Genomic DNA, 21,864 nt, shown 5'->3' with positions numbered 1-21,864 from the left:
AGTGACCCCAGTGGGGTCTCTGCCTCCTTTTCTTTGGTTTCTTTGCCTGACTGAGAGCTCTTTGACCTTTGTACCCTTAATTTTTTTTTTCTTTTTATTTTTTAGAGACAGTTTCACTATGTTGCTCAGGCAGGCTTCAAACTCTGGGCTCAAGTGATCCTGTTGCCTCGGCTTCCCAAGTAGCTGGGCCTCTAGGTGTGCACCACCATGCCCGGTTTGCATTCTGTACCTTTGAGAAGAGTCTCTTCTTGAGCTGTGCTGTAACCCTGAAAAAATTCTGTGGTTGGGAATGGGCTAAATATTTGAAAATAGGCCCAGAAGGCCAACCAACCCAGCTGAACTAGTGACCAAGACCTTATATCTTTTGCATGGTTCTTGAACCACCCCACCCTAGCCACTGTCACCAGTTATTAGAATCAGAAAGGGTAGCTACACTTGGGATCTGGTCTCAGGGATAAAGAGGTCAGGGGTCATCCATCCCTGATTGCTTCCTCTCTCTCAGCCTCACATCCAGCCCAACAGAAAGCCCTACTGGGTGTGGTCAGAACACAGCTAAGAACCGACCACTTCTCACCTGGACAGAGCCTGCTGCAGCTTCCTGCGTGGCTTCCTCTCTTCGCAGCAGGCAGGAGGAGTCAGGTCATCTCACTCCCCTGCTCAGAATCCTCCCTGTCACACTTAAAATCAATCCCGAGTCCTCTCCTTGGAAAGGCTCTGTGTGACCTGACTCCCAACTCCCCACTCCCCTTGTCCTGTCTCCTGTGGCTGCCTGCTGAGGACGCACGCGCCTCCCTGAGGCCTGTGCTCACACTCACACCCTGGCACTCCGTGTCCTCTGAACGCTGCTTTATTTCCTCTTGGCACTTATCACTCTCACATTCTTTTCTTATTTGTTTACTGTCCACCTTGCCAACTAGATTGTGGGCAGGAATCTTGCTTTTCATACTGCAGAATCTCTGGTTTTGTGAACAGTGCCTGGCACAGAGTCAGCACACAGTATCTGTTTGTTGAATGAATGACTGAGTCTCTGTGATAAACACTCGGATGGAGTCACGATGACAAGCAGTTTTAAAGGAGAGCTCATCACCGTTTGCACTCCTACTGTCTGTGGGCACAGATGGTGTTGGGAATGATTCTTGAAGGCCTATCATTGCACGATTTGCAGCAAACACATATTGAGCATTTACTAAGCCCTACTCTGCCCTGGGGACAGAAGGCCCACCCAGAGCCAGCCCTCAGCTGAAGACAGAGTGCTGTGGGGCACACAGGTCCAGGTGACTGATGGGGGAGCAGGTCACTAGGGGTAATGGGGAGGTGACTTTGGTTCTGTCTTTGGAACTGATGCTACAAACGGCCTGAATCTTCCTGTTTGAGGGGCAGTCTCCCCCAGCTCTTCATCCTCTCTCCCCCTCTCAACATGCATAGGTGTGCTGACCTGCTCATTCATTTATTCAGTAAACATCTGCTGAGCACCCACTACATGCTGGACACTCTGCTTTGGGCCCAGACACACGTATGAAATCATCACACTCGGGGGAGATAAGCGCTGTCTTGTCAGCACATCCACAGCTAGGATTTTCCTTAACGGTCCTCATTTCACGTATGTAGTTCCTGTATTCTCATCAGAGCATGTCCCCAGATTTTTTTTTTTTTTTTTTTTGAGACGGAGTTTTGCTCTTGTTCCTCAGGCTGGAGTGCAATTGCACGATCTCAGCTCACTGCACCCTCCACCTCCTGCGTTCAAGCAATTCTCCTGCCTCAGCCTCCTGAGTAGCTGGGATTATAGGCACCTGCTACCATGCCTGACTAATTTTTTTTTTTTTTTTTTTTTTTGAGACGGAGTCTTGCTCTGTCACCCAGGCTGGAGTGCAGTGGCCGGATCTCAGCTCACTGCAAGCTCCGCCTCCCGGGTTTATGCCGTTCTCCTGCCTCAGCCTCCCGAGTAGCTGGGACTACAGGCGCCCGCCACCTCGCCTGGCTAGTTTTTTTGTATTTTTTAGTAGAGACGGGGTTTCACCGTGTTAGCCGGGATCGTCTCTCCATCTCCTGGCCTCGTGATCCGCCCGTCTCGGCCTCCCAAAGTGCTGGGATTACAGGCTTGAGCCACCGCACCCGGCCAATTTTTTTGTATTTTTAATAGAGACAGGGTTTCACCATGTTAGCCAGGCTGGTCTCGAACTCCTGACCTCAGGTGATCCACCCACCTTGGCATCTCAAAGTGCTGGGATTACAGGCATGAGCCACCGTGCCTGGCCATGATTTTGTTTCAGGAAATAAATTTAGCCAGCTGTGGTGGCTCACACCTGTAATCCCAGCACTTGGGAAGTCTGAGTGGGAGGATCGCTTGAGCCCAGGAGTTCAAGACTAGCCTGGCAACATAGTGAGATCCTGTCTCTAAAAAAAATTTTAGGCCGGGCGCGGTGGCTCAAGCCTGTAATCCCAGCACTTTGGGAGGCCGAGACGGGCGGATCACGAGGTCAGGAGATCGAGAGCATCCTGGCTAATATGGTGAAACCCCGTCTCTACTAAAAATACAAAAAACTAGCCGGGCGAGGTGGTGGGCGCCTGTAGTCCCAGCTACTCGGGAGGCTGAGGCAGGAGAATGGCGTAAACCCGGGAGGCGGAGCTTGCAGTGAGCTGAGATCCGGCCACTGCACTCCAGCCTGGGCGACAAAGCGAGACTCCGTCTCAAAAAAAAAAAAAAAAAAAAAAAAAAAAATTTTAAAGTTAGGCATGGTGGTGCACCCCCCTGTAGTTCCAGCTACTCAAGAAGCTGAGGTGGGAGGATCACTTGAGCCCAGAAGTTCAAGACTGCAGTGAACCATGATTGTGCCACTGCACTCCAACCTGGGCAATAGAGTGAAATCCTGTCTCAAAAAAAAAAAGCTGGGTGTGGTGGCTCATGCCAGTAATCCCAGCACTTTGGGAGGCCAAGGTGGGTGATCTCCTGAGGTCAGGAGTTTGAGACCAGCCTGGGCAACATAGCAGAATGCTGTTTCTATTCAAAATACAAAAATTACCTGGGCCAGGCATGGTGGCTCACGCCTGTAATCTTAGCACTTTGGGAGGCCAAGGTGGGTGAATCACTTGAGGTCAGGAGTTCAAGACCAGCCAAGGCAACATAGCAAAACCCCGTCTTTAAAAAAAAAATACAGGCCGGGCGCGGTGGCTCATACCTGTAATCCCAGCACTTTGGGAGGCCAAGGCGGGCAGATCACGAGGTCAGGAAATCGGGCTCATCCTGACTAACATGGTGAAACCCCATCTCTACTGAAAATACAAAAAATTATCCAGGCGTGGTGGTGGGTGCCTGTAGTCCCAGCTACTAGGGAGGCTGAGGCAGGAGAACGGCGTGAACCCGGGAGGCAGAGCTTGCAGTGAGCTGAGATTGTGCCACTGCACTCCAGCCTGGGTGACAGAGGTTCCGTCTCAAAAAAAAAGAAAAAAAAATACAGCTGGGCACAGTGGCTCATGCCTGTAATCCCAGCACTTTGCGATGCCAAGGCGGGCGGATCACAAGGTCAAGAGATCAAGACCATCCTGGCCAACATAGTGAAACCCTGTCTCTACTAAAAATACAATAATTAGCTGGGTGTGGTGGCACGCGCCTGTAATCCTAGCTACTCGGGAGGCTGAGGCAGGATAATTGCTTGAACCCGGGAGGTGTAGGTTGCAGTGAGCCGAGATCGTGCCACTGCACTCCAGCCAGATGACAGAACAAGACTCTGTCTCAAAAAAAACCCCACAAAAATTAGCCAGGCATGGTAGCATATACCTGTAGTCCCAGCTACTCAGGAGGCTGAGGTGGGAGAATCGCTTGAGCCTGGGAGGTGGAGGTTGCAGTGAGCCAAGATAGTGCCACCGCACTCCAGCTTGGGTGACCCTGTCTTTAAAAAAAAAAGAGAAAAAGAAAAGAAATAAACCTATTATAGCTACAGAAGAGGTCTTTTCAAGATGCTATGGGAGTTGAGAACAAAGATTGACATAGTCTGGGAAGGTGATAATCTGGGAAGGCGATGGTCTGGGAAGGCGATGGTCTGGGAAGGTGATGGTCTGGGTAGGCGATGGTCTGGGAAGGCGATGGTCTGGGAAGGTCCCATTGGAACAAATGGCGAAGGATGAGTGTGAGTTTGCTGTGAGGAGAAGCAGAGGGCAGGCTTTCCAGATGGAGGGAGGGGTATGTGTAAGGATGCAGTGGTAGAAAGAACAAGGCATGTTTACAGAGTGGCTGGTGGGCAGAGGGTCCAGAGGGAACACTGGAAGCTGTGGCTGGATGCGGGGCCTAGAGGAGGACCCACCAGAAAGAAAGGCACAGTATAAGTTCCTGGTTTCAGAAAGCTCCGGCAGGCGTAGGCAACATCACCTCTGGGACCTCTGGGGTCAGGTGGTCCAGTGACAATGCTGGGAGGGGCTATGAGAGATCAGATCAGGAGCTGCGTGTGGGAAGTGGGCCTAGTAGGACCCTCCTGAACCTTCTCTGCTGAGGCCTCTGAGAAGCTTTGGGGATGCTGAATCTGGCTGCCTCCACTGTCTGCACCCTGAGGACAAAAGCCATGACTTAGCAGGCCTGACTCAGAGGAGATGCTCAGTAAGTGTTTCCCAACTGAAAGTGGGCAGAGGTGAGCCCCACGGGGGCAGGAACGACGTCTTGCTCATCAATCTCCCTTATAGTGCCTGATGCAGAACAGATATACAGCAGGACAGCCAGGTGGGGCTGCTGCTGGGGCCTGTCCCCAACCCTGTGCTGACCTCTGCACAATCCTGTGACCTCCACAGAGTCTTCCAGGCACCCTTCAGCGACCAAGATTTGGGGCCTGAGTAGAGCCTGGCCATGGCTGTCCCGAGGCCTGTCATATAGCCAGGTACGCCAGAGGGACTTGGGAAGATGGGGTCTTCCCGCTCCGGACTCTGAGTAGTGTCCTGGTAGCTCAGGGCCCCAGGCCTTCCTCCTTGGTCCACACACAGGCTTGAAGCCCCTGTGGAATCAGTGCCTTTGGGCCAATGAAAAGCTGATCCTGGCATCGCTCACTCACTCACTCGGTCAATGGCTAATTCCCATTATATAAGACAAGAGCATACTGTAAAATACATTATCTCTTATTACTTCATTCTGGGTTCCCTAGATTGGAACTCTGTTTTCAAACTCAAGAGAACAGTAGAACCATCCAGAGAGCTTGTCCAAGAAGCAGATTTCTGACCTCTGCCCCCAAAAGTCTGATTCAGTTAGGTCTGCGGTGGGGCCCATGAGTCGACAGTGTCAACAAGTTCCCCTGATGATTTCTGTACACTCAAGTCTGAGAACCACTGTTCTCTGAGGTCACTTGGGCCCTTAGAGTCACTGCGGTGTCAAACCACAGTACAGAAGTTTACACTGTGACCCAGGACACACCTTATAAAAAATCTGAAACAAAAGTTTTATGACGCAATATTTACCCCAACCATGGTCATGTTCTCTGCTCAATTTCACTACCAACACGCACTGGTCCAGACCCACTAAATTAGTGGGTTCTGACCCTGGCTACCCATCAGAATCACCTGGGCAGCTTTTACAGTGTGCAGGCCACATCCCGGACCAGTGAGTCAGAAACCCTGGAGGTGGGGTACAGGCATCAGTAGTTGATTTATTGAATTTATTTATTTATGTATTTATTTTTTAGAGACAGGGTCTTGGTCTGTCACCCAGGCTGTAGTCCAGTGGTGTGATCATAGCTCACTGCAGCATCGACCTCTTGGGCTTAAGTAATTCTCCTGCCTCAGCTTCCCAAGTAGCTGAGACAACAGGCACACGCCGCCACACCCGGCTAACTTTAAAAAAAAATTTTTTTTTTTTTTTGAAGAGATGGGGGTCTCCCTTTGTTGCCCAGGCTGGTTTTGAACTGGGCTCAAGTGATCCTCCTGCCTTGGCCTCACAACATGCTGGGATTACAGGTGTGAGACACTGCACATGGCCCCTAAACTGATTCTTGTCCCACAAATTGACCATGATCTGCAGGAAAACTTTACCTTTCCTGAAAAATTGGCAAATTCTTTTTTTCTTTCCCTGTTCACGTTTTTCGTCTTCCTCTTTGATAAGAAGAGCTGCATATTGATCCATCCCCTTTTGGAGGTGACTATGGGGACCTGGATAATCAGTCCCAGTAATTATGTGGATTTTTTTTTTTTTTTTTTGGAGACACAGTCTCACTCTGTCACCCAGGCTGGAGTGTAGTGGTGCCATCTTGGCTCACTGCAACCTCCACCTCCCAGGTTCAAGCAATTCTCCAGCCTCAGCCTCCTGAGTAGCTGGGATTACAGGCACCCGCCATCACGCCCGGCTAATTTTTTTGTATTTTTAGTAGAGATGAGGTTTCGCCATGTTGGCCAGGCTGGTCTCAAACTCCTGACCTCAGGTGATCCACCCACCTTGGCCTCCGAAAGTGCTGGGATTGCAGGCCTGAGCCACCTAGCCCGGCCTTATGTGGATCTTATGGATCTTTAAAGATCTTCCTGGATCCAGCCGGGCACGGCGGGCGGCTCACGCCTGCAATCCCAGCACTTCGGTCCCGTTAGAGGCTTCACCGTGCCTTCTCGTTGGAAGTCTGTATTTCTGGCCGGGCGCGGCGGCTCATGCCTGCAATCCCAGCACTTTGGGAGGCCAAGGTGGGCGGATCATCCAAGGTCAGGAGTTTGAGACCAGCCTGGCCAACATGGCAAAACCCCGTTTCTAGTAAAAATACAAAAAAAAAAATAGCCTGATATGGTGCCTCATGCCTATAATCCCAGCACTTTGGGAGGCTGAGGTGGGTCAATCACCTGAGGTCAGGAGTTTGAGACCAGCCTGACCAACATGATAAAACCCTGTCTCTACTAAAAACACAAAAATTAGTTGGGCATGGCGGCACATGCCTGTCATCCCAGCTACTCAGGAGGTTGAGGCAGGAGACTCACTTGAACCCAGGAGGTAGAGGTTGCAGTGAGCCGAGATCACGCCACTGCACTCCAGCCTGGGCAACAGAGACTCTGTCTCAAAAAAATAATAATTACCCCGGTGTGGTAGCACACGCCTGTAATCCCAGCTACCAGGGAGGCTGAGGAATGAGAATCACTTGAACCCAGGAGGCGGAGGCTGCACTGAGCCAAAATGTGCCACTTCACTCCAGCCTGGGTGACACAGTGAGACTCTGTCTCAAAAAAAAAAAAAAAAAATTCATGGATCCATACGGCTTTCTCCTCTATCATTCACACGGTTTTCTCTGCGTCTGTGCCTTCTTAGGTAAGGGGCAGAGTGGCCATAAGGGCTGGCCACTATATTCTTGGGGCTGAACCAGGCCAGAGAATGGGCCAGGGGTGGGGCAGCTGAGCACTGAGCACTTCCTGTGGCTTCTCAAGCTCCGGGGGACAGTCTGCAGTGGGGCCCTGCTCCACTCCGCACCGCTGCTGTGGTTTCCTGTTTGCAGCTGCTGTGCTGGGCTGGCCTCCCCAGCCCCTCCACCAGCATATGGATGTATGTGAGGTGGGGGTGCTGATGCTGCCTAGAAAATAGCAGGAGGGGCCTCAGAGAGGTCAACCCAGGAGCGCCCAAGGGCAAGGGAGGAGACATAAAGAAGCTGGAGAGGGTCCTGGGAGGGAGACTGAGGCAGAGAACAAAGGGTCCCAACAGCCTCTCACAGTTGGTTCATATCAAGGCGGGTGCCAGGAGGTCTGTCCGCTCCTGAAACCTCCTTTCCTGGTCTGTCACTGTGCTTGCAGTGCCAACATTACTGCCCCGTGTGGGCCTTTCTTGGGGGCCTGGAGTGAGAGGAGCTGTGGCTGAGTTTGAATCCTGGCTGTGCACTTACTAGCTGTGTTTCCCCAGGCAAACTATTTCTCTTCTCTAAGCCTCAGTTTTTCCATCTGTAAAATGAAGACAATGGGAGTACAATCCCCACACATTGTTTTAAGTCACTTAAAGGGTTTAACACAAATGTGGGTGCTGCTGCTCCTTCAACGTCCCTCTTTGTCTCTGCCTTAAGGGACTCGGGCAGCAGCTTAGAGGGAGGCAGGGTCATCAAAGAGACTGTCAATCAACTTTGTGTTTTCTTTTTTTTTTTTTTTTTTTTTTTTTTGAGACGGAGTCTCGCTGTGTCGCCCAGGCTGGAGTACAGTGGCCGGATCTCAGCTCACCGCAAGCCCCACCTCCTGGGTTTACGCCATTCTCCTGCCTCAGCCTCCCGAGTAGCTGGGACTACAGGCGCCCGCCACCTCGCCCGGCTAGTTTTTTGTATTTTTTAGTAGAGACGGGGTTTCACCGTGTTAGCCAGGATGGTCTCGATCTCCTGACCTCGTGATCCGCCCGTCTCGGCCTCCCAAAGTGCTGGGATTACAGGCTTGAGCCACCGCGCCCGGCCCAACTTTGTGTTTTCATTGCAAAAGGCCCTGCACCTGGGGTGGGAGACGTCCCACATGAATGTGTGATGTGGCACGTCCCTACCCCTCTTTGGGCCTGTTTTTCAGTCTGTACGGTGGGGAGAGGAGGATCCATGAGGTGACTTCCAATGGGTTTCTAGCTCTGACTGGCTACTGACCCAAGAGATCCTGTCACTGTTTTAACGTTTTGCCAAGAGATCAGAATCATGTGGTGTTTTGGGGAGGGAGGAATCCCTCCTAGTCAGCGCAAGGAAATTCTGAGACTATACTCTATTAAAAATCCTAGTTGCCAATGTATTGGCTGAGCCTAGATCCCTACTGTGGGCCATTCACATTCACTTTTATTTTTTTAAGATGGAGTCTGGCTCTGTTGCCCAGGCTGGAGTGCAGTGATGCAGTCATGGCTCACTGCATCCTGGAACTCCTGGGCTCAAGCAATCCTCCTGCCTCAGCCTCCCAAGTAGCTCAGACTACAGGCAGGCACCACCATGCCTCACTACATTTTAAATTTTTTTGTAGAGAAGTTGTCTCATTATGTTGGCTAGGCTGGTCTCAAATTCCTGAGCACAAGTGATTCTCTCACCTCAGCCTCCCAAAGTGCTGGGATTACAGGTGTGAGCCACAGTGTCCCGCCTGTATTCGTTTTTAGAAATGCAGATTTTTGCTCTATTGCTGATAGGCTCTCATGGCAGCAACATGGCAGACAACAGCCAGACTGCTCGACACCAAGGCTAGGAACTCCAGCCCTTCACATCTGGCCTTCTGCCTGCCCCACCCTCAAGTCATATCATACTTGGCTCTCAGCATTGGAGGGGCAAGCCCTGGCATCACTGTGAATCTCAAATAGAGATTCTGTGCCATGGAACACTGGTTTCCAGTGACCTAGGAGCTCTCTGAGAGCAGGGACCATGTCCACCTCCCTTAGCAGAGATGCCTAAGGCCTGACACATACAGTAGGTCCTGTCCTTCCCTGAAGGCTCCCCACATCATGGGTGCTGGAGAAGCATTTGCTGAATGAACGAACATAGAGTGAATATTACAGGTGCTGCATGATGAAACGCTCCTGCCTTCAGAAACACTTGGGAAATGCCCAGTTAGGCAAGCGCGATGCCTTAAGAAGTCTTGTGTTAACACAGATTATGAACCTCTCAGAGAAGGATGATTTTCGGTGTCCCCTAAACTGACCCCCCATCTCCTCTATTTCTAAGCAGGTGGCCCACAGAACACACTCAGAGAGTCCCTGTAATGAATCCTCTCGTCTCCCCCAGAGCCCACGCCCAGCACCGTGTCTCTGCTGAGGAGCAGTTCCACTGCCTTGGGAGAAAACCTGAGCTTCTCAGCCCAGCATCCAAGGCCTCTATGCTGGAGCCTTGCTCACTTCTAACCTCCTATTGTCCTGAGGTATAGCCCCCTGGCCCACCCCAGCACCAATGTGTCTTGTTGCCTGGGATCCTGTGGGAACATCCTTCAAGTTTCCACTCATGGCCCACTCCTCCATGAAGCCTCCCTTGATTGCTCGAAAGTTAGCTGCCTCTCCTCTGCTTTCATGGCCTGTCTCCATCTCCCCAAGCCTGGGCCCCCCATGGCTCATATGGGCAGGACATGGAGCTGGGGCTCAGGAAATCTTGGTTGACTGAGGAGTCAGGCAAAGCCTATTTTCTGGGCCGCACCTGCAGTCATATATCTGTGGGCTCTTTTCTTTTTTTTTTTTTTTTTTTTTTTTTGAGACGGAGTCTCACTCTGTAGCCCAGGCTGGAGTGCAGTGGCCGGATCTCAGCTCACTGCAAGCTCCGCCTCCCGGGTTCACGCCATTCTCCGGCCTCAGCCTCCCAAGTAGCTGGGACTACAGGCGCCCGCCACCTCGCCCGGCTAGTTTTTTGTATTTCTTAGTAGAGACGGGGTTTCACCGTGTTAGCCAGGATGGTCTCGATCTCCTGACCTCGTGATCCACCCGTCTCGGCCTCCCAAAGTGCTGGGATTACAGGCTTGAGCCACCGCGCCCGGCCTCTTTTTTTTTTTTTGAGACGGAGTCTTGCTCTGTTGCCCAGGCTGGAGTGCAATGGCTGGATCTCCACTCACTGCAAGCTCCGCCTCCCGGGTTTCCACCATTCTCCTGCCTCAGCCTCCCAAGTAGCTGGGACTACAGGTGCCCACCACCTCGCCCAGCTAGTTTTTTGTATTTTTTAGTAGAGACGGGGTTTCACCGTGTTAGCCAGGATGGTCTCTATCTCCTGACCTCGTGATACGCCCACCTCGGCCTCCCAAAGTGCTGGGATTACAGGCTTGAGCCACCGCGCCTGGCCAGGGCTCCTTTCTGAGACCTCCACGCAGGGAGGGCCTGGGCTGGCGCTGAGCTTACCCACCTCTCCTGGTCTGGCTTTCCCGGATGAGGAAGGCCCCTCCAGGGTTCCCAGGTAACAACAGCAGTTCCTCAGCTTTCTCCCTGCTTAGGCCCTCATACAGCCACCTGGAGGAGTGAGAGAGAGGGACAAGGGACAGGGTCAGCCTGGAGGAAGAGGGAAGCCAAGATTTTACCACCGCCTCTGAGTGACCCTCACAAGGCCCTCCCTCTCTGGGCCTCAAAGTTCTACCTGTTCCACAAAGAGCTGGGCTCAGGGTCTCGGAGGCCCATGCCATCTTTGTCCTCCTAGTCCTGGCTCCAGGGCCCTGGCAGGATAAACTCATGGGGACAGCCTCAGCTTTCTCTGCCTGGAGACCTCATTCCCAAGTAACCTGGGTTGGTCCCAGCCTCTCTGCTATCCCTGCTCAGTGCCCCCAGCACCCTGATTCTATCTACTCACCTTTCTAAGCCCCACCTTCCCAAGAGCTGCCCCTCTGATTTTTTTCTTTTTTAATTGAGACAGGCTCCTGCTGTGTGGCCTAGACTGGAGTGCAGTGGCACAATCACGGCTCACTGCAGCCTTGACCTTCCAGGCTCGGGCGATCATCCCACCTTAACCTCCCTAGTAGCTGGGACCACAGGTGCGCACCACTGTGCCAGGCGCTCACAGGGCATGCTCCCATCTCCTATTTGGACTTTTCAGTGTTTTCCACCATGAGATCCTGGCAACCTCCAAAGCCCAGAACTCCACACCTCCTCTATGGGCCTTCCCAAGCCCCTCCCCTGGCTCCCACGTCTCACAGGCCAACCTGTGCTAGGATGAGCTGTCTGCCCCTCTTGAGGGCAGGGCCTCGGTTCAATTCTCCTCCATCCTCAGCTTTGCTCAGCGCAGAGCCGCGCTTAAAGGGGAGCTCTTGTGGGAAGAGAAAGCAGGAAGCTCCGCAAGGCGGGCCTGGGGTGGGAACTCACCCATGGGAGACTTTGGCCACGTGGACGCTGGGGATGTTGTATTCTCTGCCTGAGACTTCAGACAGCACCGTCCACCAGTCTCCATCCCTGGAGAGAGAAAAGAGTCGGGGTACCTTTTTCAGATGAGCCAAGGCCCCAGGAACTGCACATTCAGGGTTGGCAAGGAGCCTCTCAGGCTGGGTCCTGCAGCCACCTGTCCCACCTGTTTCCCAGGCTTCCCTGCATTAGCCTGTCCAGGTAGCTCCTGAGTCAGGGCTGGGGCCAGTGGTAGATGGCACGACTCCAGGCTCCCTGCTACAGGGCACTGGCCACCCACTGCCTCTCCCTGTGGGGGTGTCCAGCCGCCTGAAATTCCACCACAGGGTTCCTGTGAGCACTTCAGCAAAGGCTCGTGCTTTTCTACCTGGGGAAGGGCCCCTTCTCCCAGGACAGCATCTCTATTCCTTCCTTCCTTCATCTATTTTTATTTTTTTGAGACAGAGTTTTGCTCTTGTCGCCCAGGCTGGAGTGCAGTGGTGTGATCTCAGCTCACTGCAACCTCCGCCTCCCAGGTTCAAGCGATTCTCCTGCCTTGGCCTCCCGAGTAGCTGGGATTACAGGCACCTGCCACCAAACCTGGCTAATTTGTGTATTTTTAGTAGAGACAGGGTTTCACCATGTTGGCCAGGCTGGTCTCAAACTCCTGACCTCAGGTGATCTGCCTACCTCGGCCTCCCAAAGTGCTGGGATTACAGGTGTGAGCTAGCACACGTGGCCCATTCATTTATTTTTAAAGACAGAGTCTTGCTGTCACCCAAGCTGAAGTGCACTGGCTTGATCATAGCCCACTGCGGTCCTGAACTCCCGAGTTCAAGCGATTCTCCCACCTAAGCCTTCCAGACAGCTGGGACTACAGGCACGCACCGCCATGCCTGGCTCTATTAGTGACACCTGGGACTACAGGCAGGCACCACCATGCCTGGCTCTATTAGTGACACCTGGGACTACAGGCACACACCACCATGCCTGGCTCTATTAGTGACACCTGGGACTACAGGCAGGCACCACCATGCCTGGCTCTATTAGTGACACCTGGGACTACAGGCAGGCACCACCATGCCTGGCTCTATTAGTGACACCTGGGACTACAGGCAGGCACCACCATGCCTGGCTCTATTAGTGACACCTGGGACTACAGGCAGGCACCACCATGCCTGGCTCTATTAGTGACACCTGGGACTACAGGCAGGCACCACCATGCCTGGCTCTATTAGTGACACCTGGGACTACAGGCAGGCACCACCATGCCTGGCTCTATTAGTGACACCTGGGACTACAGGCAGGCACCACCATGCCTGGCTCTATTAGTGACAGCTGGGACTACAGGCACGCACCACCATGCCTGGCTCTATTAGTGACACCTGGGACTACAGGCAGGCACCACCATGCCTGGCTCTATTAGTGACACCTGGGACTACAGGCAGGCACCACCATGCCTGGCTCTATTAGTGACACCTGGGACTACAGGCAGGCACCACCATGCCTGGCTCTATTAGTGACACCTGGGACTACAGGCAGGCACCACCATGCCTGGCTCTATTAGTAACAGCTGGGACTACAGGCACGCACCACCATGCCTGGCTCTATTAGTGCATATTCAGGTACCCAGTGCCCATGGACTTACTCAGAGACGATGGTCAATGGCTCCCCCAGTCTCAGCGACAGCTCGGCTGGGCCACCTGCTGGGAAACTGCCCAGGGCCACGGCTGTGGCCTTGCTTCTCTCTAGATGGAGGGACAGAAATGGTCACCCACTTAGCTAGCCCTGCTCCATGCGTGACGTCTAGTGGAGTCTGGCCTGGGTCTGGCTCCCAGCATCAGCCCTCCACAAGCACCCTGACGGAGTCCCATCCACTTCCTAAGAGGGCCACCCTGGAATCAAGCTTTGCCAGCAGAGCTTTGCAGGGCCCTGACAGTGCCCAGACAGAAAGAAAGAAAGAAAGAAAAAATTTGCAATTGGGTCGTGCTCCATCAGCACCGCACGTAGCCTGAGCAACAGGGCAAGATCTTATCTCTAAAAATTAGGCTCAATGTAGCCTTGACCTCCTGGGCGCAAATCCTCCAGCCTCAGCCTCCTGAGTGGCTGGGACTACAGGTGTGCACCACTACACCCAGCTAATTTAAAACCATTGTTTAGTAGAGATGAGGTCTCGCTATGTTGCCCAGGACATGATGGCCATGAGGCTCAGGATGTGGTGACCATAAGGCCCAATTTCAAGGCTGGGCCTCAGGCGGCAAGGGCACCCTCAGCACAGGACGCATGCCCTCACCCACCCCAGAGGGCAGCCTGCTCAGGCCAGCCAGACTCCCTGTGACTGCCGAGCCTTGTAGCCTGAAAATCCAGCTTTCAGCAGCTGCTGAAGGCCACCTCACTGCACCCTAGTGTCCCTCCCTTCTTCCCCCTGTCCTTTCTCTGTAAGGATTCCTGAGACACTTGTAGCACATAAACGCATTAAGTATGAGAAGCAGCCAGGGTCAGCAAGAAGGGTCCATCTGCATCCTAGACACCCTGTAGGAAGCAAGGTCTTAGAGGACTCTGGTCCTCTAAGATGGAGCTGGGACCCCAGGAAGTGGGGCAGGGGACGCAAACGAGCAGACAAGGATGTGGGGGTTGGGTGGGGGCGCCGTGTGGGCTGAAGGGCCTGTGCTCCAAGTGGGCATGGGAAGAGTGAGGCTGATTCTGGAAATGGACTAGTTCCTCCACATCCTCCCAGACACATGTGGAGACCCCTGCAGTGAACCCAGCCTGGAGAGCTCCCCAGGGGTCTCTCCTCTGAGGTCTTTGCAGCATAAGGCCTGGCCATTCCACAGTGCAGGGAAATGTCTGATGCTTGGACAAATGATGCACATCTTGTGACAGGTGCTCTCTGATGAGAATGGGAAAATGTGGCCTGGGAGGGCCCCTTTCCCTCCTGGAAGCCCTGGCCTTGCACCCCTGGGGGCAGCCACCCAGCTGCATACACTACACTGTCCCCCTGAATGGCCTCACTCTGCCTGGCTGACTTACCTTCATCCATTTCCCAACCGAAACGTCCCTTCTTCCAGGAAGCCTTCCCTGACCAGCCACTTCTGCACACACTCTTGGTCAGAATCCCTTAAAACATACTGCCACCAAAATCTAAGTTCTAGTTGGTGATTGGTTTAGCACCTGTCCCTGGGGCTCAACTGTCCCTGAAGGCATGGACTGTGCCTGTCTTGTCTACTTCTGTGTCCCCAGGTCCTGTCACAAGGCCTGGCATGTGGTAGATTTAAAGTGGTTGCAAGAGGCCGGGCGCAGGGGCTCACGCCTGCAATCTCAGCACTTTGGGAGGCCGAGGCACGTGGATCACCTGAGGTTGGGAGTTTGAGCCCAGCATGACCAACATGGTAAAACCTCATCTCTACTAAAAATACAAAATTAGCCTGGTGTGGTGGCGCATGCCTGTAATCCCAGCTACTTGAGAGGCTGAGGCAGGAGAATCACTTGAACCTGGGAGACAGAGGTTGCAGTGAGCCAAGATCACACCATTGCACTCCAGCCTGGGCAACAAGAGCTAAACTCCATCTCAAAACGAAAAAAAAAAAAAAAGGTTGCAAGACTGACCGGCCGTGGTGACTCACTCCTAATTCCAGCACTTTGGGAGGCCGAGGCGGGCAGATAGCCCGAGGTCGGAAGTTCCAGACCAGCCTGGCCCACATGGAGAAACCCCGTCTCTAATAAAAATACAAAAATTAGCTGGGCGTGGTGGCGGGCACCTGTAATCCCAGCTACTCAGGAGGCTGAGACAGGAGAGGCGGAGGTTGCGGTGAGCCAACATTGCGCCACTGCACTCCAGCATGGGCGACAGAGCAAGGTTCCGTCTCCAAAAAAAAAAAAAAGAAAAAAATGTGCTTCAATCTGTTTTACTGCAGTGACAGATTAATAGCTTGGTTGACAGAATTTACTCACAATTCTAAATAATTTTTCTTTGAGGTAAGTAAATCTGCTCGGAATTGTCTTGGCTCATCAGTGTTTGCTTGTCAGCATTTTCTGTAACTGAAATAGGAGTGAGGTGACCCTTGTTCTATTAGTCAAGATCTACCTCTAAGGCATGTTTTTTTTTTTTGGTTTGGTTTTTTTTTTGAGACGGAGTCTCGCTTTGCAATCTTGGTTCACTGCAACCTCCGCCTTCCAGGTTCAAGCGATTCTCCTACCTCAGCCTCCTGAGTAGCTGGGATTACAGGCACCCACCACCACACTTGGCTACTTTTTGTATTTTTAGTAGAGATGAGGGTTCACCATGTTAGTCAGGCTGGTCTCGAACTCCTGACCTCGTGATCTGCCCGCCTCAGCCTCCCAGAGTGCTGGGATTACAGAATTGAACCACTGTGCCCAGCCTACCTCTAAGGTTTTAATCGTTTTGAACCCAGTAATCTTGTTTGAAATGTCCAGCTGTAAACTTTGCTACATATTTGTAGGCACAGTGATGTTATTTCTTCAATGTAGGCTCATAGTCTGTGAAGTTTGCTTTTTTTCTTTTGAGATAGTCCCACTCTGTCACCGAGGCTGGAGTGCAGTGGCATGATCTAGGCTCACTGCAATCTTGACTTCCCAGGTTCAAGCGATTCTCCTCCCTCAGCCTCCTGAGTAGCTGGGATTACAGGCACATACCACCATGCCTGGCTAATTTTTTTTGTACTTTTAGTAGAGACAGGTTTCTCCATGTTGTCCAGGCTGGTCTCAAACTCTTGACCTCAGGTCTGCCTGCCTCGGCCTCTTTTTTTTTTTTTTTTTTGAGACAGAGTCTCACACTGTCACCCGGGCTGGACTGCAATGGCATGATCTTGGCTCACTGCAACCTCCACCTCCTGGGTTCAAGCGATTCTCCTGCCTCAGCCTCCCAAGTAGCTGGGATTACAGGTACCCACCACCACGCATAGCTAACTTTTTGTATTTTTAGTAGAGATGGAGTTTCACTATGTTGGCCAGGTTGGTCTCAAATTCCTGACCTCATGATCTGCCCTCCTTGGCCTCTTAAAGTGCTGGGATTACAGGCATGAGCCACCACACCTGGCCTGAAGTTTGCTTTTTTTAGTCAGCTCCATAAAACAGTGTGCTAAGATTTTCACATCTTTAATTATCACATAGTTGAGGAGAGTTCTACATTACAAATGAAAAACTTGAGATGGGGAATTTAGGCGATGTATTGTTTTGTTTTGTTTTGTTTTTGAGACAGGGTCTTGCTCTGTCCCCCAGGCTGGAGTGCAGTGGTGCGATCTCGGCTCACTGCAACCTCCGCCTCCCAGGTTTAAGAAATTCTCCTGTCTAGGCCGGGCGCGGTGGCTCAAGCCTGTAATCCCAGCACTTTGGGAGGCCGAGACGGGTGGATCATGAGGTCAGGAGATCGAGACCATCCTGGCTAACACGGTGAAACCCCATCTCTACTAAAAAATACAAAAAACTAGCCGGGCAGGGTGGCGGGCACCTGTAGTCCCAGCTACTCAGGAGGCTGAGGCAGGAGAATGGCGTAAACCCGGGAGGTGGAGCTTGCAGTGAGCTGAGATCCGGCCACTGCACCCCAGCCTGGGCGACAGAGCAAGACTCCGTCTCAAAAAAAAAAAAAAAAAAAAAAAAAGAAATTCTCCTGTCTCAGCCTCCAGAGTAGCTGGGACTACAGGTACATGCCACCATGCTTGGCTAACTTTTGTATTTTTAGTAGAGACAGGGTTTTACCATATTGGTTGAGCTGGTCTCAAATTCCCGAGCTCAGGTCATCCACCTGCCTCAGCCTCCCAAAGTGCTGGGATTTACAGGCATGAGCCACCACCCCTAGCCAATTTAGGTGATTTAACTAAAGTCCCAGTAGCAAAACTTGCACAAAAGCCATATAAGGCACATGTCCCTAGGCTCTGTCCAGGGGAGCAAGGAAATACTCCGTGAAGTAGTGTGATCTTGTTATCTGTGCTAGTTGATTTTATGTGTCATTGTGGCTAGGCCACACAACCAGATATGTGGTCAAATACCAGTCTAGATGTTGCTGTGAATGAGATTGAATTTATTTATTTTTTTGAGACGAAGTTTTGCTCTTGTTGCCCAGGCTGGAGTGCAGGTGCAGTGGTGCGATCTTGGCTCACTGCAACCTCTGCCTCCCAGGTTCAAGTGATTCTCCTGCCTCAGCCTCCCAAGTAGCTGGGATTACAGGTGTGTGCCACCATGCTTGGCTAATTTTGTATTTTTAGTAGAGATGGGGTTTCACCATGTTGGTCAGGCTGGTCTCAAACTCCCAACCTCAGGTGATCCACCCACCTCGGCCTCTCAAAGTGCTGGGATTACAGGCGTGAGCCACTGCGCTCAGCCGAGATTGAATTTAAGTCAGTAGACTGAGTAATGCAGATGACCCTCCATAATGTGAGTGGGCCTCATGCAATCAGCTGAAGGTCATAAAAGAACAAGACTGACGTCCTTTGGGGAAGAGGGAATTCTGCCTCCAGACTGTGGTCGCACTCAGGACCACAGCATCAGCTCTTCCCTGGGTCTCCAGTCTGCCTTGCCGATTTCAGACTTATAGCCTCCACAATCGTGTGAGCCAGCTCCTCAAAACAAAATCTCTATACACACACACACACACACACACACACACACATCCCCCCACACATCACGTATTGGTTCTATTTCTCTGGAGAACCCTAATACATTATTGAAATCCCAATCAAGGTGTGACTTGAGAAAGGATTTGTGGCCTGTTTGGGGGAACAAGAAATAGACCTGGGGCCATAGTTCCAACATCAAAATACCAGAATTGCTAGGATATTTTTATTGTTCAACTGTCCTAGAAACTGAGAGTTTTAGTCAAGACTATATTAGAAAATCATGGTTATAGACTCAGGATATGCATTGTCTATGCTATTTTTCTACCATTAAGACAGTCCTGGCAAGGGCCAGGCGTGGTGGCTCATGCCTGAAATCTCAGCACTTTGGGAGGCCAAGGCAGGAGCATCACTTGACCCCAAGAGTTCAAGACCAGCCTGGGCAACATAGGGAGACTCCATCTCTACAAAAACATTTAAAATGGAGCCAGGCATGGTGGCATGTGCCCGTAGTCCCAGCTACTTGGGAGGCTGAGGTAGGAGGATCGCTTGAGCCTGAGAGGTTCGAGATGCAGAAAGCCATGATCACACCACTGCACTCCAGCCTGGGTGACAGAGCAAGATCATGCATTAAAAAAAAAAAAAAAAAAAAGGCACAAAAATAAAAAAGACAGCCCTAATGTCACTTCAGGTAATTTCACAGTACCTGTCAGGTCCACTAGAACAGTATAGCAGAACTTTCTACAATAATAGAAATGTTCTGTAATTCTGTGCTGTCTAACAAGGTGGTCGCTCGCTACATGTGCTATCAAGCACTTACTTAAAATAAATGTGGCTGGGGTGATTTAAGACTTTTTTTTTTTTTTTTTTGTGAGACAGATTCTCACTCTGTTGCCCAGGCTGGAGTGCAGTGGCATGATCTCGACTCACTGCAACCTCTGCCTCCCGGGTTCAAGTGATTCTCTTGCCTCAGCCTCCTAAGTAGCTGGGATTACAGGTGCCTGCCACCATGACCGGCTAATTTTTGTATTTTTAGTAGAGACAGGGTTTTACCATGTTGGCCAGGCTGGTCTTGAACTCCTGACCTCAGGTGATCTGCCTGCCTTGGCCTCCCAAAGTGCGGGATTACAGGCATGAACCACTGTGACCGACCCCGGCCTAAAATTTTAAATTTAAGCAGTTGCGTGTGGCTGGTGGCTACTGCAATGGACAGTGCAGCTCTAGGGGGCTGCAGAGGTGGGGCTGGCCAGCTCGGTGTTTGGATAAACAACTTGTTGAGAAGGAGGGAAGCCTTGGGAAATGCCTGGGGGTCTATCATGCCTCCTGGTTTAATATTCTGGTCAGTGCCTATTGCTTTCTCCTATTTTCTCATTTACCCCATTGTTTACTATTACTGCTAAGTTGGGCTCTATAGGAGCAGTAGGACCCTGCTGTATGGCTCAGTAGGCAGGGCCTGGTATGCAGCAGGACCTCAGTGGTGCTTATGCTGTGTTGGAGCTGCTGGCTAGGAAGGCCCACAGAGGCAGTGAAGTCTAGTACTGTGTGGGAAGGGCCTGGCTGTCACAGGCCCCGAGGCTTACCTGCTTCCGTGGTCACAGGTCCCTGGCCTTGGACAGAGGGACTCAAGCTTGGGCTTGGCAGGGATTTTCTTCTGCTGGGCAGACTTCCCATTGTTCCTCAGCAGAGCACTCAGAAGCACATCATCGACGGAAATCTGAAAGAGACACAGTGATGGGGACAGAGCCAAGGCTTCTGGCCCAATCTCAGATAACTCTCCCTCCCCAGATCGACCCTGGCTATCTCCTCACAGAGCATGTGAATGACCTCCCTCCTGTGGGGCCAGGCTCCAGCCCCTGAAGGCTTCCTGCACATTGGACGCTGTTTTCTCCACATCTCATCTTTTTTATGCCGCAACAGGCTCAACTTTTTCTTTCTGGGCCTCTGCTTAGGTCCCTCCCATGGGCAGTTATGCCCTCTCCTCTCCGTCAGTCCTGTTTGGATCCTATTCTTCCTTCCCCAGGAAGCCTTCCCAGCCCCTAGCCTTTGTTGATCACTCCTTTGACTTCCTACGGCTCACTTAGAACCCTTTCTCTGACCAGGGATCACACTCTGCTATGGGTAGGAGGGGACAATGACAGGACAGTGAGCTCCCTCCAGGCATACCAGGACCTGTGGCTTGGGTCAGAGGTCTGCAAGGAGGGCTGGGTGTGGTGGTTCATGCCTGTAATCCCAGCACTTTGGGAGGCTGAGGCAGGTGCATGACCTGAGGTCAGGAGTTCAAGACCAGCCTGACCAGTATGGTGAAACCTCATCTCTACTAAAAATACAAAGATTAGGTGGGTGTGGTGGCATGTGCCTATAGTCCCAGCTACTCAGGAGGGAGGCTGAGATAGAATTGCTTGAACCTGGGAGACAGAGGTTGCAATGAGCCCAGATCAAGTCACTGCACTCCAGCCTAGGTGACAGGGCGAGACTCCCTCTCAAAAAAAAAAAAAAAAAAAAAGAGGTCTGCAAGGGGGATCTAAGCAGGCGTGAGAGATGGTGTCACAGCAAGCCACGGTGACACAGATACACTTATTGGTGTCACAGTAAGAGTACCTGTCTCAGCCTCCTGAGTTGCTGGGATTACAGGCGTGAGCCACCAGGCCCTGTACTTTAAGAGGCCGAGTACTTAATCCCAGCACTTTAAGAGGCTGAGGAGGGTAGATTGCTTGAGCTTATGAGTTCCAGACCAGCCTGGCCAGCATGGCGAAATCTAGTCTCTATAAAAGAAACCACAAAAGTTAGCCGGCTGTGGTGGTGCACACCTGTAATTCCAGCTATTCGGGAGGCTGAGGTGGGAGGGCAGGAGGATTGCTTGAGCTTGGGAGGTGGAGTTCACAGTGAGCCAAGATCATACTATTACACTCCAGCCTGGGCAACAGAGTGAGATGCTGTCTCAAAAAAAAAAAAAAAAAAAAAAAGTACCAGGGGTTGTATGATGCAGTGATGACTTGCAAGGCTTCGGGGGACTGACTGTTGAGCCACTTCCCCTCTCTGTGCCTCCTTTCCTCATCTGAAAAATGGGGATAACAACACTCAACATACAGGTCCGAGAGATAACGCACATGAAAACCCTGGCCAGCCCCCTGTTTCCTTTACCACGTCCTGAATGTCACTTCATCAGAGGCCTCTCCTGGAAGCCTCCCCAGGAGGTCTCGCTCTGTCACCCAGGCTAGAGTGTAGTGGTGCAGTCCTAGCTCATTGCACCCTTGAACTCCTGGGTTCAGGGGATCCTCCCACCTCAGCCTCCCAAGTAGCTGGGATCACAGGCATTAGCCACCACACCCAGCCTCTTTGCAAGTTTTTTTTTTTTTTTTTTTGAGACAGAGTTTTACTCTTGTTGCCCAAGCTGGAGTGCAATAGCGCGATCTCGGCTCACCACAACCCCCACCTCCTGGCTTCAAGTGATTCTCCTTCCTCAGCCTCCCGAGTAGCTGGGATTACAGGCATGCGCCACCACGTCCAGCCAATTTTGTATTTTTAGTAGAGACAGGGTTTCTCCATATTGGTCAGGGTGGTCTCGAACTCCCGACCTCAGGTGAT

General features: G+C 51.9%; 1 protein-coding gene across 3 annotated transcripts in view; it reads right to left on the bottom strand.

Moving 5' to 3' along the window:
- Nucleotides 1–21,864, bottom strand: part of LOC105496298 (Src like adaptor 2) — a 37,396-nt gene that overhangs the window by 11,573 nt on the left and 3,959 nt on the right. For 2 of the 3 annotated variants that reach the window (XM_071079385.1, XM_011766612.3), the window contains exons 2-5: nt 19,860–19,993; nt 13,359–13,458; nt 11,696–11,782; nt 10,749–10,852 (exon numbers count right to left, since the gene is read on the bottom strand). In XM_071079385.1, the coding sequence (XP_070935486.1) occupies nt 10,749–10,852; nt 11,696–11,782; nt 13,359–13,458; nt 19,860–19,950 (382 nt within the window). In that variant the 5' untranslated portion in view covers nt 19,951–19,993. Of the gene's footprint in view, nt 1–10,748; nt 10,853–11,695; nt 11,783–13,358; nt 13,459–19,859; nt 19,994–21,246; nt 21,335–21,864 lie in introns of all 3 variants that reach the window. The other variant, XM_011766613.3, reaches the window with a different exon arrangement.

This window comes from Macaca nemestrina, chromosome 15 (genome assembly GCF_043159975.1).
Source record: "Macaca nemestrina isolate mMacNem1 chromosome 15, mMacNem.hap1, whole genome shotgun sequence".
NCBI classification, from domain to species: Eukaryota; Metazoa; Chordata; class Mammalia; order Primates; family Cercopithecidae; genus Macaca; species Macaca nemestrina.
The sequence above is the reverse complement of the archived record's forward strand: the minus strand, read 5'-3'. Positions and strand labels throughout refer to the sequence as shown.